General features: G+C 44.6%; 1 protein-coding gene across 1 annotated transcript in view; it reads right to left on the bottom strand.

Annotated features, from left to right (window-relative positions):
• LOC143032377 (neprilysin-1-like) overlaps positions 1-20,000 on the bottom strand; it is a 512,583-nt gene that overhangs the window by 2,634 nt on the left and 489,949 nt on the right. The window contains exons 5-13 of the mRNA XM_076197042.1: positions 15,319-15,527; positions 14,485-14,670; positions 13,711-13,922; positions 11,594-11,810; positions 10,032-10,214; positions 9,045-9,207; positions 5,397-5,583; positions 4,716-4,845; positions 1-3,448 (exon numbers count right to left, since the gene is read on the bottom strand). The exon at positions 1-3,448 is cut by the window's left edge and continues 2,634 nt beyond it. Coding sequence (XP_076053157.1) covers positions 3,176-3,448; positions 4,716-4,845; positions 5,397-5,583; positions 9,045-9,207; positions 10,032-10,214; positions 11,594-11,810; positions 13,711-13,922; positions 14,485-14,670; positions 15,319-15,527 — 1,760 coding nt within the window. The 3' untranslated portion in view covers positions 1-3,175. The remainder of the gene's footprint in view (positions 3,449-4,715; positions 4,846-5,396; positions 5,584-9,044; positions 9,208-10,031; positions 10,215-11,593; positions 11,811-13,710; positions 13,923-14,484; positions 14,671-15,318; positions 15,528-20,000) is intronic.

Raw genomic sequence — 20,000 nt, 5'->3', positions numbered from 1 at the left:
TGGCTATTACAACACAGTGGAAAGTCCAACGTTTTTTTCTAAAGAGATCAGTAGGATGACTCTTTAATAAGGGTGACGCAAACAAGGTCACCATATTAAGACAACAGGGCAGGACACGCAGTAATGGATTAAATTGGACAAATCTAGATTTAAGAAGGAAGTAGGTAAAAACTGGTTTACCAATAGAATGGTCAACGAATGGAATGGACTTAGTAACCAATTAGTGAGCGCTGAAATTATCGGCTGTTTTAAGAAAAGGTTAGGGAACTTCATGAATGGGGATGACAGGTGGTCATGGGCATGGAACTGCCTAGTGTAGGCCTTATGGTCTCTTGCAGATTCCTTCATTCTTATGATCTTAAAGGACGTTTCCAGCGGGCGTGGGGGATGCGGGTATCAAGTCAGTGAAACTCATCAACCCTTTATATCGTTTTACCATTCCCTATAAGCACCCCGTCTTCAGCAAAGTTCGAATTTACTGTAGGTTTCGTTTACGATTTCATCCACAAATGGTGAACTGAGACAACAACATCTCACATCCCTGCTTAAGCAACGCTTCCACAGTGAATTGTTTTCATCTTTGTTTCCTCTCACACACATGCATTGTCCTCTTAATACACGACTTTTTTAATTCCTTCAACTGTTACCCTTGGCACCCTCTATCTCTTCCGTTCTTTCCTCAGTAAACTTGTACCTACCCTGTCATGCGCTTTCTCCAAGTCTATGAAAACCGTACCTAATTTCTTCTCTTCCACATTCCCTGTACACTGTAGTTAGTGCGACAGTGGAATAGGACAATTATGTGTTAAAGAGGTTGTTTCCGACCTTCCTTTACCTTCAGAGTTGTAGTTATCTTCGTAGCAGTAAAAGTAGTTAAATGGTTGCCCCTACAAGGATGGAAAAGCTTATTGTAGAAAAGACGCACACACACACACACACACACACACACACACACACACACACACACACACACACACACACACACACACACACACACACACACACGCGCGCGCGCGCGTGCGCGCGTGTATATATATATCTATATATATGCACATAAACACACAGACACACACACACACACACACACACACACACACACACACACACACACACACACACACACACACACACACACACACACACACACACACACACAAACACCTACACGCATACATAAACACACGCAAACACACACGCACACACACACACACACACACACACACACACACACACACACACACACACACACACACACACACACACACACACACACATACGCACGCGCGCACACACACGCGCGCGTACTCACACACACATACACGCACACACACACACACACACACACACACACACACACACACACACACACACACACACACACACACACACACACACACACACACACACACATACGCACGCGCGCACACACACGCGCGCGTACTCACACACACATACACGCACACACACACACACACGCACACACACACACACACACACACACACACACACACACACACACACACACACACACACACACACACACACACACACACACACACACAGATACATTAATACATATGCACACACACATACACACAGATGCACACACACAGACCCATATGCACATACATTCACACACATAATGTATATTATATATGTATGTACATATGTATACACTTGTCTTTATATTGTGTGTACATGAAAAATGGAAATATGATGTCCTATGTATATGCACGCACATTCACATTAATATGCACTCACAGGTATACGTATGCAGAGTTTGTGTGTATTTTGTGCTTTTACCTGTGAGATGAAAAAAGGACAGCTAATTTCTGACCCAACTATTTACACAAAAAATTATTATTTTTTTTTAGTCGAGAAAGATCAATAAGAGGTAGAGACACCTTTCTGTGCGGGTCAGGAAGTTAGGGGTCGTTTTCGAGGATGACCTCAGACCGAAGAGTCGAGAGAAGGACGATGGACGCAGTCCGCATAGACTGGGAAGAGAAAAAAAATCGCGAAAAAAAATCGCGAAAGAAAAAAATCGCGAAAGAGAAAAAATCGCGAAAGAGAAAAAATCGCGAAAGAAAAAATTGCGCGAGAAAAGGAAAATATAATGTATGGAAGCTTAGAACTGGAATGTGATGGATGACGTCATGGAGGAGGAGGAGGAGGAGGGAGCACTACGCATAGTATTTAGCTGGATCATCGATACAATGGAACCCTAAGAACTATCGAACAGAGAGGGTGGTGAGGCATCCGTACAGTGAATCCTTAAGAACTACAGAACAGAAAGAAAACGTGTTGCAGAGGTAAGTGGATTGGGCTAAATACCGATTGGGGAGACTTAAAGTGCCCGGGCGAATACTAAGAAGAGGGATAAGTGTGCTAGACCAAATACAAAAGAGGGAAAGGTTAGTGGCGTATATATCCAAAAGGGAGAAAAGGTTAGGTCAAATTGGGTCAAACACAGAAATGAAGGAAACAGGGCCAAGGAAGATGAAAGGAAGGGAAATCGCTAAGAGTAAGATGTACAACTCGATGTAAAGGACGAGCCCCTGGAGGAAGAGGCATGAAGGAGGGGCTGGAGGAGGAGGAGGAGGTGGGGGAAGAGGGAGTTAACTCAAGGTGAGAAAAGGAAACCGAACGAGAGCGTAAGACGAACGACTCGATGTTGAAGACGCCCTTGGAGGAGGAGAATGAAAAGGTTTTTTACTTGAAGGCTCGAGGTGGCTGCAGTAGTTCGAAGGGCGTTTCGGGCCGAGCAACTGAGGGAGGCGACTGCGGAGGGAGGGTGCGGGGGTGGGGGGAGGGGGACCCGAGGGGGCCGCTGCTGCACTGTCACATAAAAATAGAAAGGGATCTCTGGAATAAGTGGCACTATGTACAATGGCCGTGCCGAGTCCGGACCCAGCGGGGACGTGGTTTCCCTGCGGCAGGAGGTGTGCACAGGACGTGCCCACCGCGTCGGCGGCGCCGCAGACGGGGCAGGGCCGTGTCCTCGCTTCCACTCCGGCCGCAGGAGAGGCTGCGGCTCTGGGCTGCGGCTCCCGGGGTGGTCGTGATATGCACCTGACGAGGACGAAAACTCAACAGCACTGTGGCTGCAGGAGGGCCGCCCGGATTGGCGGTGCCCTTGACGTCGAAGGCTCCTCCACCAGCAGAAGGAGCAAGTTCACCAAACGGAGCACTTCTTGACGGGGTTCATCCTACTCCTCAAGGGGCAGCTGTAGGCTCGGGCGAAGTCCTCAGAGTTGGACAGGGGACCCAGGACGCGTATGGGACCCAGCGAGTGTACGGAGGAGCGGATCTTGGAGAGTGCGTCTTCGGAGCGCATCGAACCGCACCAAATCTGAGCGTAGTTGAGGAAGAACAGCTGGTCGTGGTTGAGGTTCATTCCCGGCAGGAGCTTCTCCTCTCCGTTGCGTTCCACCCACTGGCGGTAAGCCTGTGGAAGGGCAAAATGGGAGCAGTCAGTGGCAAGGCAGTCGAGGTTATTCGCGCGAGGCGTTCAGAAACAAAGGGGCGTCCCAGCCACTTTGACCGGTTTCCAGTTAACCACGGAGGTTATTACCTTTTGGTAAACAATGCGTTTCTGGTGACGACCCAGAAACACGAACAATTTGGTACCCAAAGGTCCGAAGTCCTATGATGAAGACCTGGTCAGTTTACTTTGGAAGTGAAACTAACCGTATGACGCCAAAAGACATTGTGATTGAGGCAGCGACTACTCATACTGTCATATCGTTAGTTTTTTTCTTGAGCTAAACAGACCCGGTCTTGTTAAAATCTTCCTGATACTAAATTCGGTTTAACGTCACAAACTTCCCCTATCAGGAGGCTAGGACCGTGCCTCTTACAGAGGACTTCGTATCGTGGAATTTGATAAACCATGCCCTTGGTCCAACCCGCTGGCGTCAGGGTTCGAACTACCGTCACTTCGACCTCAGGGACGCTCTTACCCGGTCGGCCAGCGAGCGTCTTTGATACCATTTCGCAGGATGAATTGATGCGGAACATACAAGAACATTGTATACTCAAACCTGTATCTTGGACAGACTCAAACGCATGATGGTTTTTTGATTTAAGAGTTTAGCTGCTGAATCCTATTGGATTGCTTATTATTTTGTAAGAGAGTTGAAGAGGAATACAATAGCGTTCGGAAACTAATTGGAAGTACTCCGGTGTGGGGTGGGGGGGGGAGACTTCCGACAAGGCAGTCGCGTCCAATGACTATGCAAGTCTTGAGATTGTGACTTGCCACAGTTGGCGTGAAAATACCCGACTTTGTCTTAAAAAACAAAATAAAATAAAACAAATAAATCACGGGTCGTGATCCGAATCACTAATAATTCGCTGTTCGAGCAAGCTAGAGCGTCGCTACTTGCGGCGGGGGTCGAGGTGACAACAATTCGAATCCTGCCGCCAGCGAGGTGGACCAAGGGCATGGTTCATTAAATTCCACCTCACAAAGTCCTCTGTAAGGGGCACTGTCCTAGCCTCCTGAATAGAGGAGTTTGCGATGTTAAACCGAATCATTAGTGACCCTTTGTGAAAGGTTGCTAACAAACAGACAGACATGCATACACAACCGAAAATATAACGCCATTGTCAAGGTTAGTAATTGAAGTATAACCATCAGGTTATGTTTGTCTAAGACGTTCTTATAATGATCATCGTCATGTTCAGAACCTAAAGGTGGAGTTCTTCCTTACCCTGTAGGCTTGCTTGATGCCGCCGTTGTCGGCAATGTTCTCACCCTGTGTCATCCGGCCGTTGATGTACTGGTCGACTTCGTCCACCTTGTAACCCGAATACTGGTCAATGATGCACTGCGTCCGCTCCCTGGGAGGGGAAAGGAAATGAAGTTAGCAAAAACCTGCTCGAAAAGGAATAGAAAGCTCGACTTTGCTGTAGAAATGGTTTCATATGCAGTTATGAATTCTTGGTTTGAACAAGATGTGATTTATCTTGTATTATGTCGCCCTAGGAGGAATGTAAAAAAATGGGACCATAATGATAGGTTTAATTAAGAATAGAAAAGAGAGACGGAGATGAAGGTAAGGAAACGTTACCTCATTTCGTATTTGAAAAAGGAAACTTCGTTTTTGGGAAGAGTTTGTCAGAAGTCTTGGAGAAGCCATTGTCCACGCCAGACATGACAGCGAAGTGATCTCGGAAATGGTAACAAACCGAAGACTGGCATCCTAATCCCAATCCTGAAACCCTAATCCTTCGGATCCCCCTTTAGCTTTGATCCTCATCTCATTCTTGGTCCAAATCCTAACCCTTAATTCCCCCGCTCAGCGTCCGCACATTATGCCGCCCGTGAACGGCCCCCCCCGGGTTCCCAAAAAAGAAAAGGGAAGAAAGAGTCTTCATTGCCATTCGCTCACCTGAAGGCTTCGATGGTGCGGGTGTTCCACCACTGCTTGAGGTTGCCGTCCTTGTCGAACTGGCGTCCTTTGTCGTCGAAGCCGTGGGTCATCTCGTGGCCGATGACGACGCCGATGCCACCGTAGTTGAGGGATTTGGGGAAGTGTTGCGAGTAGAACAGCGGCTGCAGGATGCCCGCGGGGAACACTGTGCCAGGAAGAACATAAGAACATAAGAACATAATAAAGGCAGAGTAATTGCAATGCTCTCACAAGTTCATGTTCCCACAGAGTATATTTATGCACGTATCAGGTAAGACTTTAGGTTGTGTTTATGCTTTAGAAACCTTGTTCAAGGGTAGAGATCCAGGAGTAGCGGGTCTGGAATACACGTTAAAAAAAGAAAAAAAAAAAAAAAACGGGAAAGATGGCAATGATGGAGACATGTGGAAAAAAAAGTTGTCAGATGATAAAAATGTGCTGAAGTGGTTTGGGCACATGGAAAGAATTAATGAGGAGCGGATGGTGAAAAAAACAACATGAAAAGCAAAAATAGATGGAATGAAATCAAGAGGAAAACAAAGGATGAGGTGGATGGACAGGGTACAGGGGAATTTTGACGCAAAAGGATTGTCTGTTGAGCAAAGAAGAGAGAGTGCAGAAGACTTTTAAATGAAGATTTTTTAGACATAAGTAGATGGAGAGTGTGCGTGAATAAAGACATTATGTCTGATGTTTTTCTTGTCTGCATCGTACGTATTTTTTCGAGTGGGTGTTGCCGGGGTACCATATAATGAATCAGTGGGGGTAAACAAGCTTCGGGTCCTGCTGTGGAGGAGCTGTGCCTCGCTGCATTACCTTTAACTCAACCGGCGTGGCGCGAAATAGGGGTGGCTCTTCATTCCCAAAATGCAAAGATGGTAGGAGTGATGAAAGGGGTTTGGGTGGCTGTCTGTTTTGATTTAGCTATCCTACTTACAAGGGGGAAAGGCTCTGGTAATGTATGCATGTATTTATGTATATATGTGCGTATGTATGTACATATGTATTTATGTATATATGTGCATATGTATGTACATATGTATGTACGTATGTGTATATGTACGTATGTATATGTGTACGTATGTATATTATGCATGCATGCAGGTATATAAGTATATACGTACGTATATATGTACATATGTAGGCATGTATATACGTATGTATTTACGTATATATGTATGTATATGTAGAAATGAAATAACAGCAATGCCTAAAGTAAAGCCATTTGAGATTCAATTCGGTTTTAGCACAGAAAAAGAAATAGACGAAGATTTTTAAATTTCTGAAAAACAACAAATGAAAACAACGAGTGAAAAGAAAAGAAAAGAAAAGTATTGTTTTGAACAATATCTTTCGCTGGATGAAGCATAATACGCGTGTGAATACAATGGAAAGGCTAGGGTGTCAGATCTAGGAATAAAGACTTCTGGATGAGGTCTAGAAATACGTTTGAATGAGGACTGAAGAGTTCTAGATGATGTCACTAAGATGGGAAGATGAGATGAGATGTGTATCTAATTTCCTGTGATTATGATTTTTGCAGAATGACAAAGAGGTCATTTGGGTTTGCATACACAAATCATGATTATAGAGTGCCGAATGTCCACATATATATGTAAGCATACCGTATCTGTGAAGACAAGTCGATGGCTACAAATGAATATTACACAGTAAAAAAACTTGGAATAAGGATACGGTAAGAAATTATTTGTGAGAGAAGATGTACAATTGGTAGGGATCAACATCAGTATGATTACATACATACATACATACATACATACATACATACATACATACATACATACATACATACATATACCAAGGGCTTATTCCCAATTAGAAGGGAAGTAGCCAAAGTCAAAAGGCGTAAAATCCACTATCATCCATTTCATCCCCACATACTCCACTTCCATTCACCACCCTTTCCTCCCTCTTTTCTTGGCTCCTCCTGGATGACGGGTCATCCTTGCATCTCGCCCAATGCCCTGGGTCAGAAGCAATGCAGCAAGCATTGGTTACTGCAGAAAAAAGAAAGTTTCTGTTGGGCAAGCAAAAGCCACGAAGAAAAATGTGATTCTTGACCTAGTTTGAGAACAACCTAAAGAAAAATCTGAGCTGTAGAAGGGAGAACACCTAAACTCTGTATTAAAGAGGATGGAACTTTGAGTATCTAAACTCTGCTTCTCCCCGAATTTCCTTCGTCTCGTAACCTCGTTTTGAGTGTCTGACCTGATCTCCTCCTCGCATTTACTCCTTTCCATAACCTCATTTTGAGTATCTGCCCTCTTCTCCTTCCAGCATTTACTTCTTCTCATAACCTCGTTTTGAGTATGTGACCTGTGCTCCTCCCCGCATATACTATTCATGACCTCGTTTTGAGTGTCTGACCTGTTCTCTCTCCCGCATTTACTTCTCATAACATCGTTCTGAGTATCTGACCTGTGCTTCTCCCTGCATTTACTTAATCTCATAACCTCGTTTTGAGTGTCTGACCTGTTCTCCGATCATTAACTTCTCATAATCTCGTTTTGTTGTCTTTGCTTTTTATTTTCTTCCTTCAAACACTTCCCCTAAATTCTTATAATAATATCTTCAGTTTGTCTTCACCTCCCACAACTGTTTTCAAGTGTCATCTCTTCCGTACTTCGCGTGAGTAATAAAAGTCCATGTTGACAGGATTCGCTTTCTTGTTTCAGGTCTCTCTCTCTCTCTCTCTCTCTCTCTCTCTCTCTCTCTCTCTCTCTCTCTCTCTCTCTCTCTCTCTCTCTCTCTCTCTCTCTCTCTCTCTCTCTCTCTCTCTCTCTCTCTCTCTCTCTCTCACACACACACACACCATGTTTCCTGTATATACAACTCTTACTTATTCTCAAGCTGCTCTCTACCTCGCGCAGTTCAGTTACTTCGCATAAAGATTCCTACCCACTCTCACGTGTTTTTTTCCAAGTCCACCAAGGCCATAAATTGATGCTTTCATTCTTTCCATATATTCTTGACTGATTGAATTCTAATGCGTACCTAACCCAGGGAACTCTCGTTTAAAAAGAAAAAAAAAAAAAAAAAAAAAAAAGAATATATTTATATATATTTATATTTATATATATATATTTATATATATGTATATATATATGTGTATATGTATATATATATGTATGTATATATATATATATGTATGTATATATATATATATATATATATATATATATATATATATATATATGTATATGTATATGTATATATATCTTTATGAAACTGGTGATGAATTGGGTGCAAAGGAATTAGCCCTTTTGAAATAAGTGAAGAACATTATGAGGAGGGTGAAGCGTTCGTGGTAGTGGAGGATCGGGATGGAGATGTTGCTGAGACATGGGTGCATGTTGTCGCCACGGATGTTCCCCATACATGTGAGCAGATATATGAAAGAACAGAAAGGTTAAATCTGAACTCAGTAAACTTTACTGTCGATATTGTGCTGATGGGGCATAATCCCCAATGTGCTGGAAAAGGGATTTAAGATCACGTAGGTTGAAGTTTCCCTAGACAGGATGCACTAGAGACCGTTTAACACCCATTTGCGAGAACATTTTTACTAAAAGGGCAGATGGGATTGAGTGTAAGATCTAAACGTACCGATATCGTTGAAGTTGGGGTTGTAGAAGGCGTTGAGGACAGCTGGTGCAGTTGACCATTTCGTCTTGTTGACCATCTGGCGAAGTCGAGCCAGGTTCTTGTGCGCGTCGAACTCCATCAAGTTGAAGAAGTTCTCCAGGTAGCGGTTCTCGACGATGGTGAGCTGGAAAGAAGAAGAAAAAGGTCTGGAAAACTGGAAACCTTTGGTCACTTGCGGTCGTTAGCGCGGAGGAGGATGCTTGTAAGCTGGGAAGAAGAAAAAAAATCTTTTCATAAAATGGAAATCTTTGGTCACTCGCGATCTTCGTGCAAAGGAGGATGCTTGAGTTATGCCAGATGGGCTTCAGAAACGAAGATCAAACAATCATCATTAACCCGTTCTCTACATTTTGGATCATATATGATTATTCAGTCTGTAACCAAACTATTTTTATTCATTAGAGAGAAACTCCAATGACAGCCATTGTAAACATATTACAATTAAATTGAGGGCAACTGTAGATCTGCAGGAAGAGTGCATTGGTCAATCAAGAAATGCGTTGGTGGTCCCTAGTTAAGATACCACACGCGCGCGCACACACACACATACACACACACACACACACACACACACACACACACACACACACACACACACACACACACACACACACACACACACAGCAGAGAGAGAGAGAGAGAGAGAGAGAGAGAGAGAGAGAGAGAGAGAGAGAGAGAAAGGGGAGGGAGGAGAGAGAGAAAGAGAGAGAGGGGGAGGGAGGGAGAGGGGGTAGAGGGAGATAGAGAAACACATCGCATAGCATAGCATGGCATAGAGACCTTTGCCTCAACAAGGAAAATCGGGAAAGGGGAGAGAGAGAGAGAGGAGTGAGGGAGAGGGGGTAGAGGGAGATAGAGAAACGCATAGCATAGCATAGCATAGCATAGCATAGCATAGCATAACATAGTGACCTTTCCCTCGACAAGGGAAATCAATAGGCTGCTTACGTTTTCATATTCTTTTGCCAACTCGTCTGGTTTGGTGAGAAGGTCCGGGTAGCCGATCTTCTCGTTCATGGCGTTGGCCTTCTCCCTGGCAACGGCCCGCGTCTCGTCGTCCATCCAGTCGTTCTCTTCCAGGAGGTCGCTGAAAGCCTCTCTCAGGGTGTGGATCATCTCGAGGGCCGTTTCCTGGAGGTGTCCAAGAGGTGTTAGGAGGCATTTGGGGGTTCTGGAAACCTTACTGGTAACGTGTCCACCTGTCTACTGTTTTTGGGTCTTTTAGAAGGGGTGGGTCGAGGTACTAGGCTACCCCCCGTGTAAGGGGGGAAAAGGCCTTTGGTGTATGTATGTGGATCTAGGTGATTTTCTATATTTGGTACCTGACATTGTTTATGTATTTAGCCGTCTCTCTACTTGTTGATGGCTATTCATCTATTTATTTGTTTGTCTATTTACTTATATTTATCTATTTACTTATCAATTTTGTTTATTATCTTATTTATTCATCTACTCACTTGTTTATTTACTTATGTTTGTCTATTTTTTTCTGAGCTGTGGTGTACAGGGAAGTATTTTTATTACAGGTCTATGGTATTATTAATAATAATAAAAAAAAGCGTGCCAGTTCAAAGATTGACATTCGTGTCATGGTGTCCCGTCGCAACATTTAGACCTAGAAAACAGTGATGGCTCAACATGTTGTTTGCGTCGCCATCTAATGGAATGGAAATGATGAGGGTAGCAGGAAAGGTCCACTTGTTATCTTTCTCCGCGAAGAAAGCAGTTACCATACAAAATTGTAATAAAATGTACCTTAAAGTGGTGGTGTTATAGAATTTAAGTTTAATTTTTAGTGTGGATACCGAAAAAAAAGTTCGTTGTGTGCGTGTATGTAGGGTGTGTATGTATGTGATTCACCATGGTCTTGGATTACGTGTTGGACTCATGATTGACGTGTATTTACCTAGTTGTATTCTACGGGAAAAAGAGCTATGCTCATGGTGTCCCGTCGTTGTATTTCGCAACATCTAGTTTGTTCTTAAAATCTATGTGTGTGTGTGTGTGTGTGTGTGTGTGTGTGTGATTCACCTTGCTCTTTGGATCACGTGTTGGACTCGTGATCGACAGCTTTTTTCCTCCCGGAAGAGAGCTCAGAGCTCGTATGACCGATCTATAGGTAATGCTGTGACCTTACACGCACACACACACACCCAACTCCCCGCCCACGAGAGTTGGAGTAACGACTCGAAGCGCAGCGATACTGAAATTATTTCAGCCCTGGGCAGGATTCGAACCAGGTACCGCCGGTACCGCCATACTGACAGTCTGGGACTCTACCAACCGCGCCACCGAGCGTGCGTGTGTGTGTGTGTGTGTGTGTGTGTGTGTGTGTGTGTGTGTGTGTGTGTGTGTGTGTGTGTGTGTGTATTCACCTCGGATCTGCTGCAGTCTCTGTCGAGACAGCCAGACACCACCCTACGGCAGTGAGCTCAGAGCTCATTATTTGTGTGTGTGTGTGTATGTGTGTGTTCGTTCGTTCGTCTTCGGGTTAACATAACCCTCCTCACCTTGCTTTCCGGGTTGAAGTTCTCCTTGATGAAGAGCGCTCCAACGGCCATGCCGAGCCGCTTGTTGGTGATGTCGATGCACTGATTCCAGCGGTTTCGGTCGGACTGGATGCCAAGGAGGACCTTGCGGAACTCGTGACGCCGGGCCTGGTAGTCTGACGTCAGGTGGGGAGTGAAGTCTTGCACCAAACGCCAAAGAACGTAGTTCCAGATCACCCTGAAGGAGGGAGACGAGAGAGCAATGGTGAGAAATGTCGTAACACGTTTGTAAATCACGACTAAAACCACAGTCGGACGAAGGAAGGAGTTGAGTAAGAGAAACTGTATATTTCGATTGCTAATTGCAATCCTCTTCAGTAGTGACATTTATTCTTTGACAAGTTCTCCTCTTTCCTTTGTAAGAGGTTGCTATTTAAGACAGCATTCTCCTTCCACTTTGTACTACTGAAGAGGGCTGCAGTTAGCAATCGAAATATATAGTTGCGCTTACTCAATTCTTTCTCTCGTCCGACTGTGGTGTTAGTTGTGAGACGACAGAGGTTTATGATCATCAATCATCAACTGTGGGCATACACCAGGAAGCGCTTTGCCAAAGAACGACACGACTTGACGTCATCACCCAACGACGTGACGTCACCCACGTCTCCCTTCATCCCCTCTTCATGAACTAATGTCGCTATACCAGTTTTGTCTCTGGAATATCAGCTTCACAAATCTTGGGAGCAGATCGATGAGGAAAAAGGGGGAGGTCGCGATAAGCATTTCTTTTCTATATACAAAATCCAATATTTTTATATACAAAACTAACACGTATGTTTTATAGAAAATAGAGTTAATACAAAGATGCACACAAAAGTATAGTTTTATCTCATGTTGTAGCCTACAGAGAACTCCGAACGTTTGTTTGTATAGCCTCATTGAGATGGGGCTAGTTCAGTAGCCGATAGTGCTAGCTGCTAGCTAACTTACCTAACGGCAAGTAAGTATTGACACTAGGATAGTTTGGAGGCAAGTTTACTAGTTTTCCGTTTAAATTGGTCAAGTAGAGGAATAGTTTACAAGTCAATAGCACCAGCGGCTACTAAATAGCCCCCATGTCAACGGGGATTTGCAGGAATGTGATTTGGGCAGGTCTGGACGCGCGCCACTCGCAAATTAGGCTAAATATATTGTTCACTTGTTTAGATTTTATTGGTAGAATACATATGCTTGTTATAGTGTTTCACCAGATGTTTTGAATTTGTGTGTGTGTGTGTGTGTGTGTGTGTGTGTGTGTGTGTGTGTGTGTATGTGTGTGTGTGTATGTGTGTGTGTGTGTGTGCGTGCGCGCGCGCGGAGTGATAGGTGAGAACTGGAAAGCAAGGATATAGCCTAAGAGTGGTTGGTTTGGATTTGTTTAAAAATTAAATTTGCCGACATACATAAAGGATCGATCTTTTTACTGGAAGGAAAGATTTTTTCATGATTTTTTTTCCCGAATAAATTTCACTTTTTTGTCTTCCTGTTTCCACCATGATCTTGGCAACAGTTTTGACAGAATTAGTGACGAATGACTTGCTTTTATGAGACACAAAATTTGTAAATTCAAAGGGGCTTCGGGCAACTACGTCAAACATATACTCATACACACACACATTGAAATACATACTTATACACACAAATACACACACATATACACATACACGCGCGTGCACACACACACGCACACACGTGCACACGCACACACACACACGCACGTGTATACACACACACACACGCACGTGCACACACACACACACACGCACGTGCACACACACACACACACACACACACACACACACACACACACACACACACACACACACACACACACACACACACACACACACACACACACACACACACACACACACACACACACACACACACACACACACACACACACACACACACACACACACACACACACACACACACACGCCCCCACACGCCCCCCCCCCCCCAACACACACTAACATTCGGATACACGCACATGCGCACTTCGCACCCACACCTACACCCTCGCTCGTTCACTCCCACACGCACACACACGCAACGTATCTCGAAAAATAAATATAAATTGAAAATGAAAAGCTCACCTCGGCTCGGTCTTTTGTAGGATTTTCCCCAAGAGTTTGAAGTAGGGCATGGCGTAGACCACGATAGGTTCCTCCGGTTCAAGATCCTCTTCGATGAAAGCCCCGAGATATTCGGTCCAGTTGAACTCGGGGACCTCTCGCTGCAGGTCGGCCAGGCTCAGCTTGATGTAGTTGCTCCCCGTGTCGTGGCGGTCGGCTTGCGGCAGAGTGGCCTGAGGTCAAGGGTGGTGGAACGGAGTCAGGTCAGGTCAGGTCACTGTCAGGCCCATAGGGCTTCGAGAAGTTTTGGACAGTGAAGTGTTGAGGTGGGATGTGTTATTGGACTGTGACATTGTGGTTTAGATTGTTTTGTTAAGGATGAAATGTGCGTGTATGTTCGTACAATTCCTTTGGGAAAGTTCTTTGGTACACACACACACACACACACACACACACACACACACACACACACACACACACACACACACACACACACACACACACACACACACACACATATATATATATATATATATATATTGAATATATATATATATATATATTCAATATGTGACAAGATAAGAGGGAGGGAAGAGGGTGGAGGGGAGTGGAGTATGATAGGGATGGAATAGGTGGGAGTGGTTTTTATGCCTTTGTTTTTTGGCTACCTCCCTTTGAAGCGGAAAAAAACCTTGGTATATGGTATGGACAATATTTACTAGGTCTTAACCCAGAGCAGTCAGACACTTGACTATGCTCGGGATGAACTGGAACATACACCGAGTCGGTCCTTACATTGGCTATCTGCGTCTCAAGGTCGAGGACCTCCTGGAGGTCGTTCTTCGCCTTCTCGCCCTTGGCGCCCAGAAGCTCCGCCACGTCGGTCATGAAGCGCAGATAGGCTTTGAGTGCGTCCTGGGAGGAGTTCTTGCGGAGGAAGTACTCCCGGCTGGGGAGTCCCAGTTGCTGCATCTGGTCCAACTGTGGGCATGGAATAAAATTAGTAAGAGGTGGTGAGAGATCGAGGGACTCCTAAAAAAAAAGAAAGAAAAAAATACACTAGCCAGAACAATATCTGTAAGCAAAGTAAATCAGTCAAGGCCCTGTTCACACTAGCGGTTTGAACAGCACGAAAACCGCGACGATACGCCCCCATTGGCTTCCATTGAAATTGAATCGCCGTGGTTCAAACCGCGGTGTTTCAAGCCGCTAGTGTGAACAGGACCTAAAACTTTTAGTATATACTTCGTGTCTCGGATGTTCGATACATTATCGGTAATTGAAGAAAAGAGACCCAGGGAAAGATTGTAAAAAAAAAAAAAAAAAAAAAAAAAAAAAAAAAAAAAAAATGATGGTGAGTGCACAATCTGGTCATTCGGTCTTGACGCGCTACTGCATCTAATTAAGAGGAATCTAAAACATGCAGCTTCTATTGAAATGGTTTATAGGGCTCCTATATCTCGTGGGGGACAAAACTGAAAACAAAGTCCACACGCTATAGAACTCCTATAACTAACTGCGTAGTGTTATCGTTCCACAAGCTGTGTTGTGTGTCACAATCCACACCCACAGGTCACAACCCCGACTCCGTCGATTATCCTTCCGAAGTACTCACCGATCTCGCCTTACCTGTATGATATTCACGGAAGAGTTCTTGTCGTCAGGACCGACCCACTGGTCGATGAGGATGGCCTGGTTGTATCTCCCACGTAGTCGCCCCACCATCTCCTCGACGCTGAAGTCTGGCAGGGTCCAGTCCCCCTCTACAGTCACCGGCCAGCCCCCCAGCAGGTCGATCACTTCGCGTAGGGGCTTGTCCCCGACTTCATGTCTCTCAGCTGTGAACAGTAGGAACTTCGGTCAGTCGAGGGTATTGGAAATGAGGTCAGTGGGGTTAATGAAGGGCATTTAGTATGTACAAACCGAATGGCGCGCATTGTATTGACCACGTGGCACACATCAGAAAAGGCGCGGCGCTATCTGACGCGCATATCTGCCTGGTCAGAGTGACTCGGCGCTGATCCAACCCAATGCAATTAGGGAAAATTATGCACCGCGGGGGCTTGCCCGAGCGGTATATATACGGCTTCGGGCCACGTGTAAAAACAGTTCAGTTTTGACCCATCCAAATAAAGGACAAGAACTCACTGACCCTTTTTCCTTTCTCCGTAGCCCACTCACTACAAACAGTAGAGGAAACTAACTGCGTGTAGCTCTTGTGTAGGTCTTCCTAAGCTTCATTTTAGCCAAGGATGTATTGGTGCCTACCTGCGCGGTGCGACTGCACAGACTTTGCTAACCTAACCATGTCGGTAATTACTTTCATATGTTTGAAAGGTGTCCGAAGAAATACTGCCCAGATTTGCTGCAATCTAGATGAACAAAAAGAGCCCAAATTGTGTTCGTGTGAAATGACACACAGTCTGCTGACTACGAAGTAATATTACGAGCCTATCAACTTGTCCCAGCGGCTTACAGATTTTCGCAAGGAACCTGGCCTAAATCATATTGGATTTAGCCATCATAATAAGAAATTTTTATAGCAGTAGTTACGTTCGAAGGATATAAAAATCTAGGATTTGATTGAAGTGTCTAAGATGTATATGTCTAAGATGTTCATTTCATTGTTGAAGAAATTAAGGGTCGCCTAAGTCCCCTCCAGTGCCCACCATCCACAGAGCCAAAGTGCTCTTGAAAAGTACCACAAAACTGTAAAGAAACACACACACACACACACACACACACACACACACACACACACACACACACACACACACACACACACACACACACACACACACACACACACACACACACACAAAGTGCTTTTTTCCCTTACAAGGGAGGTAGCCAGAGTCAAAAAGCATAATTCCACTTCCACCCAGTTCATCCCCACCCACTCCACTCCCATACACCATCCCTCCCTCCCTCCTTCCCTCTAGTCTTAGCTCCTCTTAGATGACGGGTCATTCCTGCATCTCGCCCCATCGTCCTGGTAAAGAAATATTGTATAAAAGATGACAGAGATTGGAAGAAATGTTTGTCAAAATTGTCTTTTGCAACCTGTGAAGTTCCAATTCAATTTTTTAAGATTTTCCTCTTAACAAGTTATTTTTGGCCGCAAAGTCTGAGGGCCACTCTTGTATGACACATTCGAGACATGCCCGCGACACGTCCTCAGCATGTCCGTGACACACTCGCACGTCCGTGACATGTTCCGCAACAAGTCCGTGACACATTCGCATGTCCGTGATACGTCCCACAACATGTCTCCGTGACACATTCGCATGTCCGTGACATGTTCCGCAACATGTCCGTGACACATTCGCATGTCCGTTACATGTTCCGCAATATGTCCGTGACACATTCGCACGTCCGTGATACGTTCCGCAACATGTCTGTCACATGATCCGTGTCGTATCCATGAGATGATACGTGTCGTGTCCATGACGCGTTCTAACATGTCCGTTACACGTTCTCTGACACGTCCGTAATACGTCCATGACACATCCGCGACATGTCCACGACACGTTCGCGACACAGCCGATATATGTCTGGCACGCCCGCGACACACCTGGATATATCCACATGTTCATGACAAGTCTGTGACACGTCAATGACATGTCAACGATCTGTCCGTGACACATTTGAGAAAAGCCCACGAGAAATCCGCAACACGCCTGCGATATGTCCTTGACATGTCAATGATACACTCGTGATATGTCCGTGACGCGCTGCGACATGTCAGTTACACGCCCTCGGTCGATGGTCACATTTTCTGAATCCCCTTTGTCCTGCATGCTATTTTTTTTTTTTTAAGATTAAATAGCCAAATTTCTGTTTGGTATTTTATATTGTTTTATCTACCCATCTAGGGTTCCCCCTAGGAATCCATCTAGGGTTCCCCCTAGGAACCGATCTAGGGTTCCCCTTAGGATCCGATCTAGGGTTCCCCCTAGGAACCCATCTAGGGTACCCCCTAGGAACCGATCTAGGGTTCCCCCTAGGAACCGATCTAGGGTTTCCCCTAGGAACCCATCTAGGGTTCCCCCTAGGAACCCATCTAGGGTTTCCCCTAGGAACCGATCTAGGGTTCCCCCTAGGAACCGATCTAGGGTTCCCCCTAGGAACCCATCTAGGGTTCCCCCCTAGGAACCGATCTAGGGTTCCCCCTAGGAATTCCTCTAGGATTCCCCCTTGGAACCCATCCAGGGTTCCCCCCTAGGAACCGATCTAGGGTTCCCCCTAGGAATTCCTCTAGGATTCCCCCTTGGAACAGATCTAGGTTTCTCCCTAGGAACCGATCTAGGGTTTTCCCTAGAAACCCATCTAGGGTTTTCCCTAGGAACCGATCTAGGGTTCCCCCTAGAAACCCATCTAGAGTTCCCCCTAGGAACTGATCTCGCATCTCTAGGGGGCGCGAGCATCCCCGGTTAAGAACCACTGTAACAGAGGAAACGAGAGACTAAAGCATGAACCAAAAAACTCAATAACGATGGGTCAGTGTGAGGAAATGCCTTGACGTCCCAAGGAACTACGAAAGTCATGTTACTCGAGTTGCAGATTCATTCCGTCTGTGCTTCCCGGTTCGAAGCAGCTTAGAGGGCTTCTTGTGTCTTTGTGTCTTAACTCATGACGTCATGTCCTTGGTTTTCCTCCAGAAGTGAATTCAATCAGTCGGTCAACCTGTCATTCAGAGTCTACTTAGGAACAAAAGGCTTAGAACATAAGAATGAAGGAGACTGCAAGAGACCATAAGGCCTACACAAGGCAGTTCCATGTCCATTACCACCTATCATCCCCATCCATAAAGTTATCTAACCTTCTCTTAAAACAACCGATAGTTTCAGCGCTCACTACTACATGGTTACTAAGTCTATTCCATTCATTGACCATTCTATTGGTAAACCAGTTCTTGCCTATTTCTTTCTTAAATCTAAATTTGTCCAATTTAAATCCATTACTGCGAGTCCTGCCCTGATGTCTTAATATGATGACCCTTGTCTGGATCACTCTTGTTAAAACCTGCTGATCCACTTGGACACCTCTATTAGATCACCCCACACTCTGTGTCTTTCTTCTAGAGAGTGTAAATTAAGGTGCCTAAGCCTATCCTCGTAAGGTAAATTTCTGAGCCCATTTATCATTTTGGTCTTTCTCCTCATTACTGATTCTAGTGAATTAATGTCCATTCTGTAGGACAAAAAAAAAAAAAAAAAATGTACCGCATAGTCAAGGGTGGATCTAACTAACGCCAGCTAGATTTTTATTACTACCTCTGCATTTTTATTCATAACCGTCCTAGCAATGAAACCTAATGTCCTGTTAACTCTAATCCTGGAGCTAATGCACTGTTTCCTGGATTTAAGGTCAGGACTCACTAGCACTCCTAAGTTTCGTACGCACTCTGTTTTCTCTAAAGAGGTATATCTGCTTTCTGGGTTGTGTAAACCTACGTTTAACACACTGCAACACTGCTTCAACCTCTGCCACGTCACTCCTGCAAATTTTTCTGTTTCATTTCACTTTTTGTATGGTCTTCTTGACGCTTCCCATCTAGCGGCGTCCGGTCAGTAACACATTTGCTAAATGTCGAGCCTCCTGTGTGGATACTTGATCTACGCAATATTCTTTTTTTATTTTTTCTTCGTCAGCTCCACTGTATCTTTCACTCCAGTCCGCCCTCTCATCCAGCTTACCTTCTTCCTGTTTGTTCCTTGTTCCTGATCTCCACAATGCCCTCTCTACACTTCTTAACTCCATCTTCATAACATTCATCAATTTCCAAGTTTCACAATCGTATCTGATTTACTAATTGTAAACTTTGCGTTTCAGATATAAAGGTAGAGGGCCTCGTATGAGGCTCCTATATTTACCAAATTTATTCTGCTAAGTGTGACACTTATGTCTATTAAATTTTCATGATCTTTAGTCGATATTATTATTTGGCCTGAATAACTATAATTTTCCACCGATTATAATTGCTGTACTCTGAATTTTCGAGTTAACATAAGCTTTACTTTTATTAATTTTCAAACCTATTTCGAGATTTTCATCGTTCATGTCACTCGGGTTAACTTGCAAGTCTTCTGATGTTTCTGGGATGAGAATGAAATAACCCACAATTCTCAGAAAATTATTTTTTCTCATTGATATTCAAATCGTTCCCTTCCCAGTTCTGAAAATCCCTTCGAAGCAAGCCTTTAGATAACTTGGGTGGAATCATATCCCCTTTCACTACATTCTTGGTATTCATTTCTCTCCTAACGTCGCTGGTGAAAATAGGCAAGAATTGGTTTACTAACAGGGTG

This window comes from Oratosquilla oratoria, chromosome 13 (assembly GCF_046742065.1).
Source record: "Oratosquilla oratoria isolate Oo_2021 chromosome 13, ASM4674206v1, whole genome shotgun sequence".
Lineage (NCBI taxonomy): Eukaryota > Metazoa > Arthropoda > Malacostraca > Stomatopoda > Squillidae > Oratosquilla > Oratosquilla oratoria.
Note: the sequence above shows the minus strand (reverse complement) of the source record. Positions and strands in the feature narration are given on the sequence as shown.